Source organism: Blennius ocellaris (assembly GCF_963422515.1).
Source record: "Blennius ocellaris genome assembly, contig: SUPER_5_unloc_1, whole genome shotgun sequence".
NCBI classification, from domain to species: domain Eukaryota; kingdom Metazoa; phylum Chordata; class Actinopteri; order Blenniiformes; family Blenniidae; genus Blennius; species Blennius ocellaris.
In genome coordinates this window covers 1,307,501-1,323,640 of record NW_027662315.1, presented here as the reverse complement: position 1 = coordinate 1,323,640, position 16,140 = coordinate 1,307,501, and the positions used below count along the sequence as shown (strand labels likewise).

The 16,140-nt window shown below is 55.1% G+C and overlaps 1 protein-coding gene across 2 annotated transcripts in view; it reads left to right on the top strand.

The window, feature by feature from the left end:
* The first annotated feature begins 59 nt into the window (after positions 1-59).
* The window catches only part of ccdc22 (CCC complex scaffolding subunit CCDC22), a 21,867-nt gene continuing 5,786 nt past the window's right edge, over positions 60-16,140 (top strand). For both annotated transcript variants that reach the window (XM_080521199.1, XM_080521200.1), the window contains exons 1-8: positions 60-421; positions 1,493-1,670; positions 3,168-3,300; positions 6,522-6,622; positions 6,847-6,931; positions 7,008-7,177; positions 10,788-10,982; positions 11,056-11,226. In XM_080521199.1, the coding sequence (XP_080377325.1) occupies positions 372-421; positions 1,493-1,670; positions 3,168-3,300; positions 6,522-6,622; positions 6,847-6,931; positions 7,008-7,177; positions 10,788-10,982; positions 11,056-11,226 (1,083 nt within the window). In that variant the 5' untranslated portion in view covers positions 60-371. The remainder of the gene's footprint in view (positions 422-1,492; positions 1,671-3,167; positions 3,301-6,521; positions 6,623-6,846; positions 6,932-7,007; positions 7,178-10,787; positions 10,983-11,055; positions 11,227-16,140) is intronic.

Genomic DNA, 16,140 nt, shown 5'->3' with positions numbered 1-16,140 from the left:
CCAGAAGCCGCCGCGCCACTCGGCTGTTTCTTCATTTCCACATTGAACAGAGACTGTCGTCAGATCGAAGCGTTTTCTGGAGAAGATGCCAGGACTTGTGCTTTCAGAACAGAACATCCAGTTGAGTGTCAGGTTGTAGACGATGTAGAGACTTTTGTCCTCGGATGTGCGGCGGTTTGTTGGAGAGGAGCCGAACAGGACAGTCCGGAGGAGCTCGTTAGCAGCTAGCAGAAGATGAAAGTCTGCTTTGTAACTCCAACGCTCATCTGTCATTTGTCCTCAAAGCGTCTCTAACATCAGCTGATCCATGTCCACCAGCCCCCTGCTGTCCTCTCTCACTGTATTCGCTTTGCTTCACACTGACTTCAGTCATGGAGGAAGTTGATAAAATTCTCATTCATGCCCTCAAACAAGTCGGCACGTGAGTATAAAGAGAATTGAATCTCATCTCGTCTCATGTCGCGGATCAACTGCATGTTTGGGTTCATCAAGTCTCTGAACAGTGACCATGAAAGGTTCATTCAAGGGGAAAACGTTTAGAATGGAGTCAACGTGTAATAATAGTCCTGGATGGTCCTTGATGGTCCTGGATTGTCCTGAATGGTCCCGTATTGTCCTGAATGGTCCCGTATTGTCCTGAATTGTCCCGGATGGTCCTGGATGGTCCTGGATGATCCTGGATGATCCTGGATGATCCTGGATGATCCTGGATGGTCCTGGATGATCCTGGATGATCCTGGATGATCCTGGATGGTCCTGGATTGTCCTGAATGGTCCCGTATTGTCCTGAATTGTCCCGGATGGTCCTGAATTGTCCCGGATGAACCTGGATGGTCCCGGATGGTCCCGGATTTGTCCTGGATTGTCCTGGATGATCCTGAATGGTCCTGGATGGTCCTGGATGGTCCCGGATTGTCCCGGATTGTCCTGGATGATCCTGGATGATCCTGGATGGTCCTGGATGGTCCCGGATTGTCCCGGATTGTCCCGGATGATCCTGGATTGTCCTGGATGATCCTGGATGATCCTGGATGGTCCTGGATGGTCCTGGATGATCCTGGATGATCCTGGATGGTCCTGGATGGTCCCGGATTGTCCTGGATGATCCTGGATTGTCCTGGATGGTCCTGGATGGTCCTGGATGGTCCCGGATTGTCCTGGATGATCCTGGATTGTCCTGGATGATCCTGGATGATCCTGGATGGTCCTGGATGGTCCTGGATGGTCCTGGATGGTCCTGGATGATCCTGGATGATCCTGGATTGTCCTGGATGATCCTGGATGGTCCCGCCCCTGAGCTGGAGGCTAATCATGTGCCTCTACATGTCATAGTGTGGTGAAAAAGCTCGTAATGTTTCTTTGTGCAAAACAACGTCTATTGCTCTCTGACACGAACATTCTGGTTACCATGGAGACGGCGATGAGTTCCTCCATCAGTAGGCCACTGGAGAAGGAGCTGTGTGGAGCTTGACCTTTGACCTGTGGTCCACAGAGAGGTGAGCGAGGAGACGGACAGCGTCAAGCAGTTCACCAGCGAGCTGATCGTGGAGGCCGTGGTCAGATGTCTCCGGGTGATGGAGCCCGGCCTGGGGGGGGCGCTGCCCACCTCCCTGCCTCCGGGGATGTCTGCTCGCTTCAGAGTGGGCATGAGTCTGGCCCAGGCCTGTCAGGTGAGTCTGCATTGGGCTGGAAGGAACCATGTGACCTCCACACATTCCAGCTGACATGTGGTCTTTGCCTCCACATTTAGTCTCACACATCAAATAGAACGGCTTGTCCATGAACACATGATTAGAATGGAAGTTTGTGTTTTTACATTTATAGAGCACTTTTGAAAACATTTACTGATGTCGTTACAATAAAGTCAAAGGAAATAAAAAGCTTCTTTATTTATAGTCTCCCTTTGTTGTTACACACAGTTGTTAGAGGTGGTTCTCTCAGGCTCCGCCCACTCTGCAGGCCTCCATGCTCCGTTCAGGATGTTTGCTGGTGTCAGATTGTTTTTGCGTTACTTGTTAAAGGTGACCTCTGTCACACAGCCGTGTGAGCCTGATGCACCCGGCGGTTTCAGGCTTCAGAGAGCAGAAGACCACGTGAAGCATTATTTACACATGGCACGCCGCTCAGCGCCAGGGTTGCCAGATGTGACTCACTGATTCCAGCTCAAACAAGATAAAACCCACACACCTCAATAAAGACCAGCCCCAATCTCAGCTTGTGCAGAAGTCATGTTAAAAGTATTATATTACTAATACTATGCCATGCTATAATATAGAACACGCCATAAACAAGTGCAAGAAATAAACAGAGTTAAGCGGTGAGAGTTTGGCTCCCCAGTTGGGGGATACCACCATATCTGGCAACGCTGGTCAGCATGGAGATTTATTTTCAAATGAGGACAAAAGAGAAAAGAGCTTTTATTGTGGCGGTGACATCGGTCACATGCTGATGACGAGGCAGTGGATGTAGAAACATTGGTGTGATGGAGGTCTGACAGGTTGGATGTGAGGCACTGTGAGACCAGGTCTCATTTCCCTGCAGGACCTCGGGTGTTCTTCCTCCTGCATGTTGGAGAAGTTTGTCCTCTTCGTCCTCAGGGACGACACATCAGTCACATCTGGATCTGGTGCAAAGCGTCTTTTCTATAAGAGGAATGTTTCCTGTACATGGTCCCTGAAAAATCAACTGAAATAACTATTGATCAGATGGTCACCCAGAGCCTGAGAACGGCTCGTTGTGATCAAGTGTGTTAGAATACTTTTTCTATAAAGTAAAACAAAGACGGTCAAACTCGATGTCACTCAGCGGTTCTTCCTCTATCAGGACACACTTTGAGAAGTGCTCACACTCACAGCTCTGTCGCAGCTCAGTCAGTGTTATGTGAGGAGTGTGTTGTGCATGTTGATGTTGCCATGACAACAGATGTGTGTGTGTGCGTGTGAGGAATTTTGCAGCGTCAGCTGAGACCATGTCGCAATTCATTACAATTTTCAGTTCATTTCTGGATGAAGAATAGGAAAATAGTCCGACGGGGGAGAAGAAGAAGTGGTTTTATTAGAAGTAAACCTCCGACACAAGCAGATTGAAGAATAAAGATTAGGCTTGGTATAAAGAAGCCCGGACTCTGGACATGTTGATGATGTGGAGGGTTTTGTCGTTGACTGCAGGACGTTGGCTATAAAGGAGAAATCGGCTACCAGACCTTCCTGTACAGCAACGAGCCGGAGATCCGCTCTCTGCTCATGTTCCTGGTGGAGAAGCTTCCCAGAGAACGTGCCGAGACCTCGGACCAGCCCACAGGTAGAACCTCACTCCTCACTGCTCCAGAGAACCAGGCCTCTGCAGGGACGCCCAGTCTGTCCCTGACGTTCTCCATTCTGTCCCAGACGTTCTCCATTCTGTCCCAGACGTTCTCCAGTCTGTCCCTGACGTTCTCCATTCTGTCCCTGACGTTCTCCATTCTGTCCCTGACGTTCTCCATTCTGTCCCAGACGTTCTCCATTCTGTCCCAGACGTTCTCCAGTCTGTCCCAGACATTCTCCATTCTGTCCCAGACGTTCTCCAGTCATGCCCAGACGTTCTGCACAGTCTGTCCCAGATGTTCTCCAGTCATGCCCAGACGTTCTCCAGTCATGCCCAGACGTTCTGCACAGTCTGTCCCAGACGTTCTCCAGTCATGCCCAGATGTTCTCCAGTCATGACCAGACGTTCTGCACAGTCTATCCCAGACGTTCTCCAGTCTGTCCCAGACATTCTCCAGTCATGCCCAGACGTTCTGCACAGTCTGTCCCAGACGTTCTCCAGTCATGCCCAGACGTTCTGCACAGTCTGTCCCAGACGTTCTCCAGTCATGCCCAGACGTTCTCCAGTCATGCCCAGACGTTCTGCACAGTCTGTCCCAGATGTTCTCCAGTCATGCCCAGACGTTCTCCAGTCATGCCCAGACGTTCTGCACAGTCTGTCCCAGATGTTCTCCAGTCATGCCCAGACGTTCTGCACAGTCTGTCCCAGACGTTCTCCAGTCATGCCCAGACGTTCTGCACAGTCTGTCCCAGATGTTCTCCAGTCATGCCCAGATGTTCTCCAATCATGCCCAGACGTTCTGCACAGTCTGTCCCAGATGTTCTGCACAGTCTATCCCAGACGTTCTCCAGTCTGTCCCAGACGTTCTGCACAGTCTATCCCAGACGTTCTGCACAGTCTATCCCAGACGTTCTCCAGTCTGTCCCAGACGTTCTCCAGTCTGTCCCAGACGTTCTCCAGTCTGTCCCAGACATTCTCCATTTATGCCCAGACGTTCTGCACAGTCTGTCCCAGACGTTCTCCAGTCATGCCCAGACGTTCTCCAGTCTGTCCCAGACGTTCTCCAGTCATGCCCAGACGTTCTGCACAGTCTGTCCCAGACGTTCTCCAGTCATGCCCAGACGTTCTGCACAGTCTGTCCCAGACGTTCTCCAGTCATGCCCAGACGTTCTGCACAGTCTGTCCCAGACGTTCTCCAGTCATGCCCAGACGTTCTGCACAGTCTGTCCCAGACGTTCTCCAGTCATGCCCAGACGTTCTGCACAGTCTGTCCCAGACGTTCTCCAGTCATGCCCAGACGTTCTGCACAGTCTGTCCCAGACGTTCTCCAGTCATGCCCAGACGTTCTGCACAGTCTGTCCCAGATGTTCTCCAGTCATGCCCAGATGTTCTCCAGTCATGCCCAGACGTTCTGCACAGTCTGTCCCAGACGTTCTCCAGTCTGTCCCAGACGTTCTCCAGTCTGTCCCAGATGTTTTCCACAGTCTATCCCAGACGTTCTCCAGTCTGTCCCAGACATTCTCCAGTCATGCCCAGACGTTCTGCACAGTCTGTCCCAGACGTTCTCCAGTCATGCCCAGACGTTCTCCAGTCTGTCCCAGACGTTCTCCAGTCATGCCCAGACGTTCTGCACAGTCTGTCCCAGACGTTCTGCACAGTCTGTCCCAGATGTTCTCCAGTCATGCCCAGATGTTCTCCAGTCATGCCCAGACGTTCTGCACAGTCTGTCCCAGACGTTCTCCAGTCTGTCCCAGATGTTTTCCACAGTCTATCCCAGACGTTCTCCAGTCTGTCCCAGACATTCTCCAGTCATGCCCAGACGTTCTGCACAGTCTGTCCCAGACGTTCTCCAGTCATGCCCAGACGTTCTCCAGTCTGTCCCAGACGTTCTCCAGTCATGCCCAGACGTTCTGCACAGTCTGTTCCAGATGTTCTCCAGTCATGACCAGACGTTCTGCACAGTCTGTCCCAGACGTTCTCCAGTCTGTCCCAGATGTTCTCCAGTCATGCCCAGACGTTCTGCACAGTCTGTCCCAGACGTTCTCCAGTCTGTCCCAGACGTTTTCCACAGTCTATCCCAGACGTTTTCCACAGTCTATCCCAGACGTTCTCCAGTCTATCCCAGACATTCTCCAGTCTATCCCAGACATTCTCCAGTCTATCCCAGACATTCTCCAGTCATGCCCAGACGTTCTGCACAGTCTGTCCCAGACGTTCTGCGCACAGTCTGTCCCAGACGTTCTGCGCACAGTCTGTCCCAGACGTTGTCCGACACAGTCTGTCCCAGACGTTGTCCGCACAGTCTGTCCCGGACGTTGTCCGCACAGTCTGTCCCGGACGTTGTCCGCACAGTCTGTCCCGGACGTTGTCCGCACAGTCTGTCCCGGACGTTGTCCGACACAGTCTGTCCCGGACGTTGTCCGACACAGTCTGTCCCGGACGCTGTCCGACACAGTCTGTCCCGGACGTTCTGCGCACAGTCTGTCCCAGACGCTGTCCGACACAGTCTGTCCCGGACGTTGCCCGCACAGTCTGTCCCGGACGTTGCCCGCACAGTCTGTCCCAGACGTTCTGCGCACAGTCTGTCCCGGACGTTGTCCGACACAGTCTGTCCCGGACGCTGTCCGACACAGTCTGTCCCAGACGCTGTCCGACACAGTCTGTCCCGGACGTTGCCCGCACAGTCTGTCCCGGACGTTGCCCGCACAGTCTGTCCCGGACGTTGCCCGCACAGTCTGTCCCGGACGTTGCCCGCACAGTCTGTCCCAGACGTTGCCCGCACAGTCTGTCCCAGACGTTGCCCGCACAGTCTGTCCCAGACGTTGCCCGCACAGTCTGTCCCAGACGTTCTCCACAGTCTGTCCCAGGCGTTGCCCGCACAGTCTGTCCCGGACGTTGCCCGCACAGTCTGTCCCGGACGTTGCCCGCACAGTCTGTCCCAGACGTTGTCCACACAGTCTGTCCCAGACGTTCTCCAGTCTGGTTCTCCAGTCTGTCCCAGACGTTCTCCACAGTCTCGCCCGTCCGTCTGCATCCAGTCTTTACATTTCATCAAATCTGCTTTCAAACACAATCCTATTTTTCCCTGTCAGCTGTTCCCTGTTGTTTAGTAACCTGTTGCCCTGAGCTGAACTCATGTGGTCCGGACTCTGGACCGGGCCGCTGTGGTCCCGGTGCGGTCCGGACTCTGGACCTCACAGTGACTTCCTGTCCTGCAGGGACGTGGGTGGTCCTCCAGAGGAGCGTGGCTGCTGCCATCAGAGCCCAGCTGGCCGTCCCCTGGCTGCCTCCAGGCTGCAGACTGCAGACTGACACTCTGGTACTTTGATTCTGCCTTCAATGTCTGCTTTGTCTTTAGCACCATGAATAGGAACAAGTTGTCTTTTTGTTCTGCACTGTTTACATACTGTATGCATTGTGTCAATTGGCGTTCTACACACACACACACAGATGTAGAAAGTGAGGTGTATAAAGGTATTTGAGGCCCTCAGGCTTGATGAAAGGAAGGAGTAGTGACGGTGGTTGTCCTCTGCTTGTGTCCAGGGTCTGGGCCCAGTGCACAGCTTCCAGGCGCAGCGTCTCAGTTCAGCACACAGGACGACCGCCGCCGCTCACAAGCCCCAGAAAGGTGAACTTCAACCCGTAGGACGGCAGCAGAGGTGTTGTGGGGCTTCAGTCACCTAGCCAGGTGTGCTGTGTTTCAGAGGAGGAGGAGTACCACAGGGGGGTCCTCCGGCCCGCCACGGCTCAGCTGCCAGACCGCTGGAGCACCATGGCGTCCCTCCTGGAGCAGCACACGGCCCAGCTGAGCGCCGCGCAGGAGTGGGACCTGGAGTGGAACAGTCAGGGACTGCTGTCCCGCCTCACACCACAGGTCAGTCCTCACTGGACCTGACCGGGTCATTACTGGACCCCTGACCGAGTCCTCACTGGACCCCTGACCGGGTCATTACTGGACCCCTGACCGGGTCATTACTGGAGCCCTGACTGGTCCATGACCGGGTCATTACTGGACCCCTGACCGGGTCCTCACTGGACCCCTGACCGGGTCATTACTGGACCCCTGACCGGGTCATTACTGGACCCCTGACCGGGTCATTACTGGAGCCCTGACCGGGTCATTACTGGACCCCTGACTGGTCCATGACCGGGTCATTACTGGACCCCTGACCGGGTCATTACTGGACCCCTGACTGGTCCATGACCGGGTCATTACTGGAGCCCTGACCGGGTCATTACTGGACCCCTGACCGGGTCCTCACTGGACCCCTGACCGGGTCATTACTGGACCCCTGACCGGGTCATTACTGGAGCCCTGACCGGGTCATTACTGGACCCCTGACTGGTCCATGACCGGGTCATTACTGGACCCCTGACCGGGTCATTACTGGACCCCTGACCGAGTCCTCACTGGACCCCTGACCGGGTCATTACTGGACCCCTGACCGGGTCATTACTGGAGCCCTGACCGGGTCATTACTGGACCCCTGACTGGACCCCTGACCGGGTCATTACTGGACCCCTGACCGAGTCCTCACTGGACCCCTGACCGGGTCATCACTGGACCCCTGACCGGGTCATCACTGGACCCCTGACCGGGTCATCACTGGACCCCTGACCGGGTCATCACTGGACCCCTGACCGAGTCATTACTGGACCCCTGACCGGGTCATTACTGGAGCCCTGACCGGGTCATTACTGGACCCCTGACCGAGTCATTACTGGACCCCTGACCGGGTCATTACTGGAGCCCTGACCGGGTCATTACTGGAGCCCTGACCGGGTCATTACTGGAGCCCTGACCGGGTCATTACTGGACCCCTGACTGGTCCATGACCGGGTCATTACTGGACCCCTGACCGAGTCCTCACTGGACCCCTGACCGAGTCCTCACTGGACCCCTGACCGGGTCATTACTGGACCCCTGACCGGGTCATTACTGGAGCCCTGACCGGGTCATTACTGGAGCCCTGACCGGGTCATTACTGGAGCCCTGACTGGTCCATGACCGAGTCATTACTGGAGCCCTGACCGGGTCATTACTGGAGCCCTGACCGGGTCATTACTGGAGCCCTGACCGGGTCATTACTGGAGCCCTGACCGGGTCATTACTGGAGCCCTGACCGGGTCATTACTGGACCCCTGACCGGGTCATTACTGGAGCCCTGACCGGGTCATTACTGGAGCCCTGACTGGTCCATGACTGGGTCATTACTGGACCCCTGACCGGTCCATGACTGGGTCATTACTGGACCCCTGACCGGTCCATGACTGGGTCATTACTGGACCCCTGACCGGTCCATGACTGGGTCATTACTGGACCCCTGACCGGTCCATGACTGGGTCATTACTGGAGCCCTGACCGGTCCATGACTGGTCCATGACTGGGTCATTACTGGAGCCCTGACCGGTCCATGACTGGTCCATGACTGGGTCATTACTGGAGCCCTAACTGGAGCCCTAACTGGAGCCCTAACTGGAGCCCTAACTGGAGCCCTAACTGGAGCCCTAACTGGAGCCCATGACTGGAGCCCTAACTGGAGCCCTGACTGGAGCCCATGACTGGAGCCCATGACTGGTCCATGACTGGGTCATTACTGGAGCCCTAACTGGAGCCCATGACTGGTCCATGACTGGGTCATTACTGGAGCCCTAACTGGAGCCCATGACTGGTCCATGACTGGGTCATTACTGGAGCCCTAACTGGAGCCCTAACTGGAGCCCTAACTGGAGCCCTAACTGGAGCCCTAACTGGAGCCCTAACTGGAGCCCTAACTGGAGCCCTAACTGGAGCCCATGACTGGAGCCCATGACTGGAGCCCATGACTGGAGCCCATGACTGGAGCCCATGACTGGTCCATGACTGGGTCATTACTGGAGCCCTAACTGGAGCCCATGACTGGTCCATTACTGGGTCATTACTGGAGCCCTGACAGGTCCATGACTGGGTCATTACTGGAGCCCTGACCGGTCCATGACTGGTCCATGACTGGGTCATTACTGGACCCATGACTGGGTCATTACTGGAGCCCTTACTGGTCCATGACTGGGTCATTACTGGACCCCTGACCGGTCCATGACTGGGTCATTACTGGAGCCCTTACTGGTCCATGACTGGGTCATTACTGGAGCCCTGACTGGTCCATGACTGGGTCATTACTGGGTCATTACTGGAGCCCTAACTGGAGCCCTAACTGGAGCCCTAACTGGAGCCCTAACTGGAGCCCTAACTGGAGCCCTAACTGGAGCCCTAACTGGAGCCCTAACTGGAGCCCTAACTGGAGCCCATGACTGGAGCCCATGACTGGAGCCCATGACTGGAGCCCATGACTGGAGCCCTAACTGGAGCCCATGACTGGAGCCCATGACTGGTCCATTACTGGGTCATTACTGGAGCCCTGACCGGTCCATGACTGGTCCATGACTGGGTCATTACTGGACCCATGACTGGGTCATTACTGGAGCCCTTACTGGTCCATGACTGGGTCATTACTGGACCCCTGACCGGTCCATGACTGGGTCATTACTGGAGCCCTTACTGGTCCATGACTGGGTCATTACTGGACCCATGACTGGGTCATTACTGGAGCCCTTACTGGTCCATGACTGGGTCATTACTGGAGCCCTTACTGGTCCATGACTGGGTCATTACTGGACCCCTGACCGGTCCATGACTGGGTCATTACTGGAGCCCTTACTGGTCCATGACTGGGTCATTACTGGAGCCCTTACTGGTCCATGACTGGGTCATTACTGGACCCATGACTGGGTCATTACTGGAGCCCTTACTGGTCCATGACTGGGTCATTACTGGAGCCCTGACTGGTCCATGACTGGTCCATGACTGGGTCATTACTGGAGCCCTGACTGGTCCATGACTGGGTCATTACTGGAGCCCTTACTGGTCCATGACCGGTCCATCCAGGGTAGCTCTCCCTTTCCTCCGCCTCCTGTGTTTGCTCCTGTGGAATTATTGTCCTTTCTCTGTAAAAGTGTATTGATTTGACCGTGTTGTATTTGGCACAATATAAATTAATTAAATTGAATCAGTGGATCCATCACTGGATCAGCGGAGCTGCCATCTTGGATGAGGATCCTCTCCTCACTTCTATCAAGGAAGGAGGCATTTACAACACACTTCACTTTTCACTTCTGTTTCAAACTGCAGACACGTACAGGGGATGTGGCTTTTCATGCTGAAATACTTCATTAATATATTAACAATTCTCATCGAATTAAATCTAAAGTTTTAGTTTTGGTTTGGTTAGTTCTCTGTAAGCACATGAACCTTTTAATTCGTTCCAAGATGGAGGTCATGCTCAATGAAGAGTCTCTGAATTAGTTGAAGGTTTATTTGACAGTGCATTAATGTCCAGTGATTCAATACTGCGGCTCCTCCTCCTCCTCCTCCTCCTCCTCCTCCTCCTCCTCCTCTTCCTCAGTCTGGTTCTGGCTTCACGCCAACCTGCTGTGTTGTTTAACAGGAGTACCGCTCCAGGAAGCTGACTCGGCTGCGTAAACGCATTGAGGAGCAGCTGCGCTCTGCCGCCCTGCCCTCTGCAGACTCCTCCTCCTCTGACCTCTCTGACCTCCTGCAAAGCTTCAGGAGCTCCGCCCCCGACGACCTCCTGATGAAGGGCACCCACTTCACCCACACTCAGAAGTTCACCTTCACACAGGTGAGCCGCCGGAGCAGCACCTTGTCACACGGCTCTGAGGTCGGATGTGATTTTCAGCGAATGTTTCCTGCAGGAAGTGGTGGCAGCGGCGCGCCCAGCCCCCTCCGGCCTTCAGTCGGAAGGCGACGCAGCGCTGCGTCAGCAGGACGAGCTGGACGGCCTGCAGCAGCAGCTTCAGCAGCTCTGCAGCCACGTGGAGCAGCTGGCAGCAGACATGAAGCTCATGACCGTCACCAACGCTCAGGTAGCGCCTCGTTAACCCCTCGGGGGTCAAACACATCGCTGGGTCTGTCTGCCCCGAGGCCTCCTACTAGAGAGACATGACCAGAACACCTCCCTCGGGAGGTGTCTGGGGAGCATCTGAAACAGGTGCCTCCTATCTCTAAGGGTGACTGAGCTCCTCACCCTATCTCTAAGGGTGACTGAGCTCCTCCCCCTATCTCTAAGGGTGACTGAGCTCCTCCCCCTATCTCTAAGGGTGACTGAGCTCCTCCCCCTATCTCTAAGGGTGACTGAGCTCCTCCCCCTATCTCTAAGGGTGACTGAGCTCCTCACCCTATCTCTAAGAGTGACTGAGCTCCTCCCCCTATCTCTAAGGGTGACTGAGCTCCTCACCCTATCTCTAAGGGTGACTGAGCTCCTCACCCTATCTCTAAGGGTGACTGAGCTCCTCCCCCTATCTCTAAGGGTGACTGAGCTCCTCCCCCTATCTCTAAGGGTGACTGAGCTCCTCCCCCTATCTCTAAGGGTGACTGAGCTCCTCCCCCTATCTCTAAGGGTGACTGAGCTCCTCACCCTATCTCTAAGGGTGACTGAGCTCCTCCCCCTATCTCTAAGAGTGACTGAGCTCCTCACCCTATCTCTAAGGGTGACTGAGCTCCTCACCCTATCTCTAAGGGTGACTGAGCTCCTCCCCCTATCTCTAAGGGTGACTGAGCTCCTCCCCCTATCTCTAAGGGTGACTGAGCTCCTCCCCCTATCTCTAAGGGTGACTGAGCTCCTCCCCCTATCTCTAAGAGTGACTGAGCTCCTCACCCTATCTCTAAGGGTGACTGAGCTCCTCCCCCTATCTCTAAGAGTGACTGAGCTCCTCACCCTATCTCTAAGGGTGACTGAGCTCCTCACCCTATCTCTAAGGGTGACTGAGCTCCTCACCCTATGAAGGAAGCTCATTTCAGTCGCTTGCATCCGGGATCTCGTTCTTTCGGTCATGACCCAAAAGCCCCGTTTCCACCGCACAAACAGTACCGGCCTAGACCGGTCTAAACCGCTCCGGTTCACGTGTCACCACAGGAATGCGGTCTAAACCGCTCCAGACCGCTCCAAAGGCGACCGCTTTCCCGCTCCCCTTCCGTTGGGGTACCAGGACCATGGAACGGGTCTGAGTTTGAGCTGCTGTCTGCTGATTGGTCAGTGATTTACGACACGCCCTCAATATGTTAATGTGCCTGTCTGCTGATTGGTCAGTGATTTACCACACGCCCTCAATATGTTAATGTGCCTGTCTGCTGATTGGTCAGTGATTTACGACACGCCCTCAATATGTTAATGTGCCGGCTGAATCCTCTGCTGTCAGTGTGGTCAGCTGTGCTCTGGTTGTTTTTATTTTCCTTTTCTTTTCTTTGCTGCTCAACTTCAGTGTTTGTGGTGAAACAGCGACTTGAGGCAGGGGGAGACCGGAGCTCGGGACTTTGCATGGCGTTGGAGTTTTCTGTTTGCAGCATAGCGCTCGCCGTGTCGTGGATGAGCGTCCGGGACATGGGAGTCTGGAGCTCTCGTCTCCGGCGCTGACCGCGCTCCGGCAGCTCCGCTTCCCAGAGGCGGTCAGCGTTCTGTTCAGCCGCGGTCAGTGGCGCTTTATCGCGGTCAGTGGCGCTTTATCGCGGGGACGGACCGCGGAAGCGATGAAAAGGAGCTCGGAGCTCGGAGCCTCCGTGTTTCGGCGCTGAGCTGCCGGACCGCGATCAGCGCCGGAGTGGAGAACCTCCTGCGTTTGAGCAGAAAGCTCAGACTCCCATGTCTGTGCCTCAGCCAACCGGGGGGAATGCTCCGGCCACTTGCCCCGCCCCCCAGCGCTCGAGTGCGGGGCACGTCGCCCCAAGTCACCGGCAAGTGGCCGGAGCGTCCGCTCTCTCACAACAAACACGGAAGTTGTGCTGCAGCTCTCCGCTGCAAAAAATGGCTGCTGCAAAAAGTAACTTTTTTTTTTTCCGCTGCAAAAAATAACAGTGCAAAGTGGAGAATTTAAACAACAACAGAGGATTCATAAGATCTACATCTGACGACGTTCTTTTCTGTTGTAATGTCACATTTCTGCGGAGCTCATAAGCCCCGCCCACTTTTCACGCTCCTCTCTGCAGTGGGGACGCGACCCAAAATTTCGGTCGGGGTCTCTATTCCGTACTGCTCCGTAGCGCTCCACTCCGTCCCGGCACTTGTGTGCGGTGGGACCGGGGCTAAAGTTCATTACTATAGGTGAGGGTAGGAATGAAGATCGACCGGTAAATCCAGAGCTTTGCCTTTTGGCTCAGCTCCTTCTTCACCACGACGGACCGATACAACGACCGCATAACTGCAGACGCTGCACCGATCCGCCTGTCGATCTCACGCTCCATCTTTCCCCCACTCGTGAACAAGACCCCGAGACACTTGAACTCCTCCACCTGTGACAAGGGCACTCCACCGACCTGGAGGGGGCAAGACACCTTTTTCAGGTGGAGAACCATGGCTTCGGATTTAGAGGTGCTGATCCTCATCCCAGCTGCTTCACACTCGGCTGAGAACTGCGTCAGTGCACGCTGAAGGTCCAGGCTTGATGGAGCCAACAGAACCACATCATCCGCAAATAGCAGAGATGAGATCCTGTGGTCCCCAAACCGGACCCCCTCCGGCCCCCGGCTGTGTCTAGAAATTCTGTCCATATATATGATGAACAGAATCGGTGATAAAGGACACCCCTGCCGGAGGCCAACGTGCACAGGGAACAGGTCCCACTTACTGCCGGCAATGTGAACCAAACTCCTGCTCTGGGAATACAAAGACCGAACAGCCCTCAACAAGGGACCCCGGACTCCATACACCCGGAGCACCCCCCACAGGACGTCCCGAGGGACGCGGTTGAACGCCTTCTCCAGATCCACACAACACATGTGGACTGGTTGGGCGAACTCCCATGAACCCTCAAGCACCTGGTGGAGGGTATAGAGCTGGTCCAGTGTTCCACCATCAGGAGAACCTGGTGGAGGGTATAGAGCTGGTCCAGTGTTCCACCATCAGGAGAACCTGGTGGAGGGTATAGAGCTGGTCCAGTGTTCCACCATCAGGAGAACCTGGTGGAGGGTATAGAGCTGGTCCAGTGTTCCACCATCAGGAGAACCTGGTGGAGGGTATAGAGCTAGTCCAGTGTTCCACCATCAGGAGAACCTGGTGGAGGGTATAGAGCTGGTCCAGTGTTCCACCATCAGGAGAACCTGGTGGAGGGTATAGAGCTAGTCCAGTGTTCCACCATCAGGAGAACCTGGTGGAGGGTATAGAGCTGGTCCAGTGTTCCACCATCAGGAGAACCTGGTGGAGGGTATAGAGCTGGTCCAGTGTTCCACCATCAGGAGAACCTGGTGGAGGGTATAGAGCTGGTCCAGTGTTCCACCATCAGGAGAACCTGGTGGAGGGTATAGAGCTAGTCCAGTGTTCCACCATCAGGAGAACCTGGTGGAGGGTATAGAGCTGGTCCAGTGTTCCACCATCAGGAGAACCTGGTGGAGGGTATAGAGCTGGTCCAGTGTTCCACCATCAGGAGAACCTGGTGGAGGGTATAGAGCTGGTCCAGTGTTCCACCATCAGGAGAACCTGGTGGAGGGTATAGAGCTGGTCCAGTGTTCCACCATCAGGAGAACCTGGTGGAGGGTATAGAGCTGGTCCAGTGTTCCACGACCAGGACGAAAACCGCATTGTTCCTCTTGGATCCGAGGGTCAACTAACAGCCGGATCCTCCTCTCCAGTACCCTGGAATAGACTTTCTCAGGGAGGCTGAGGAGCCACGCGATGTTGCAGAGACGAGTCAGCCACGACAGTCCCTGCACAGCCAGAGACTTAAGGAACTCTGGGCGAACCTCATCCACTCCCGGTGCCTTACCACTGAGGAGCTTCACAACAACCTCGGTGACTTCACCTTGGGTAATGGACGAGTCCACCTCTGAGAACCCAGCCTCTGCTTCCTCAATGGAAGATGTGGTGGTGGGATTGAGGAGGTCCTCGAAGTATTCCTTCCACCGCCCAACGATATCCCCAGTTGAGGTCAACAGCTCCCCACTTCCACTGTAAACAGTATTGGTGGAGAACTGCTTCCCCCGCCTGAAGTGCCGGACAGTTTGCCAGAATTTCCTCGGGGCCGACCGAAAGTCTTCCTCCATGGCCTCTCCGAACTCCTCCCGGACCAGAGGTTTTGCCTCCACCACAGCCCGGGCTGCGGCTCGCTTGGCCTGCCAGTACCTGTCGACTGCCTCGGGAGTCCTATGAGCTAACAGTGCCCGATAGGACTCCTTCTTCAGCTTGACGGCATCCCTTACTTCCGGTTTCCACCACCGGGTTCGGGGATTGCCGCCACGACAGGCGCCAGAGACCCTGCGGCCACAGCTCCGAGCAGCAGCTTCAACAATGGAAGAGGAGAACATGGTCCACTCGGACTCAATGTCTCCAGCCTTCCCCAGGATCTGTGAGAAGCTCTCCCGGAGGTGGGAGTTGAAGACTGCACGGGCGGAGGGCTCGGCCAGGTGTTCCCAGCAGACCCTCATAACACGTTTGGGCCTGCCGAGTCTATCCGGCCTCCTCCCGCTCCAGCGCATCCAACTCAACACCAGGTGGTGATCAGTTGACAGCTCTGCCCTTCTCTTTACCCGAGTGTCCAAGACACGCGGCCGGAGATCAGATGACACGACCACAAAGTCTATCATTGACCTCCGGCCTAGGGTGTCCTGGTGCCACGTGCACTTATGGACACCCCTGTGCTCCAACATGGTGTTCGTTATGGACAAACTGTGACTGGCACAGAAGTCCAATAACAGAACACCGCTCGGGTTCAGATCGGGGAGGCCGTTCCTCCCAATCACCCCCTTCCAAGTCTCACTGTCATTGGCCACGTGGGCGTTGAAGTCCCCCAATG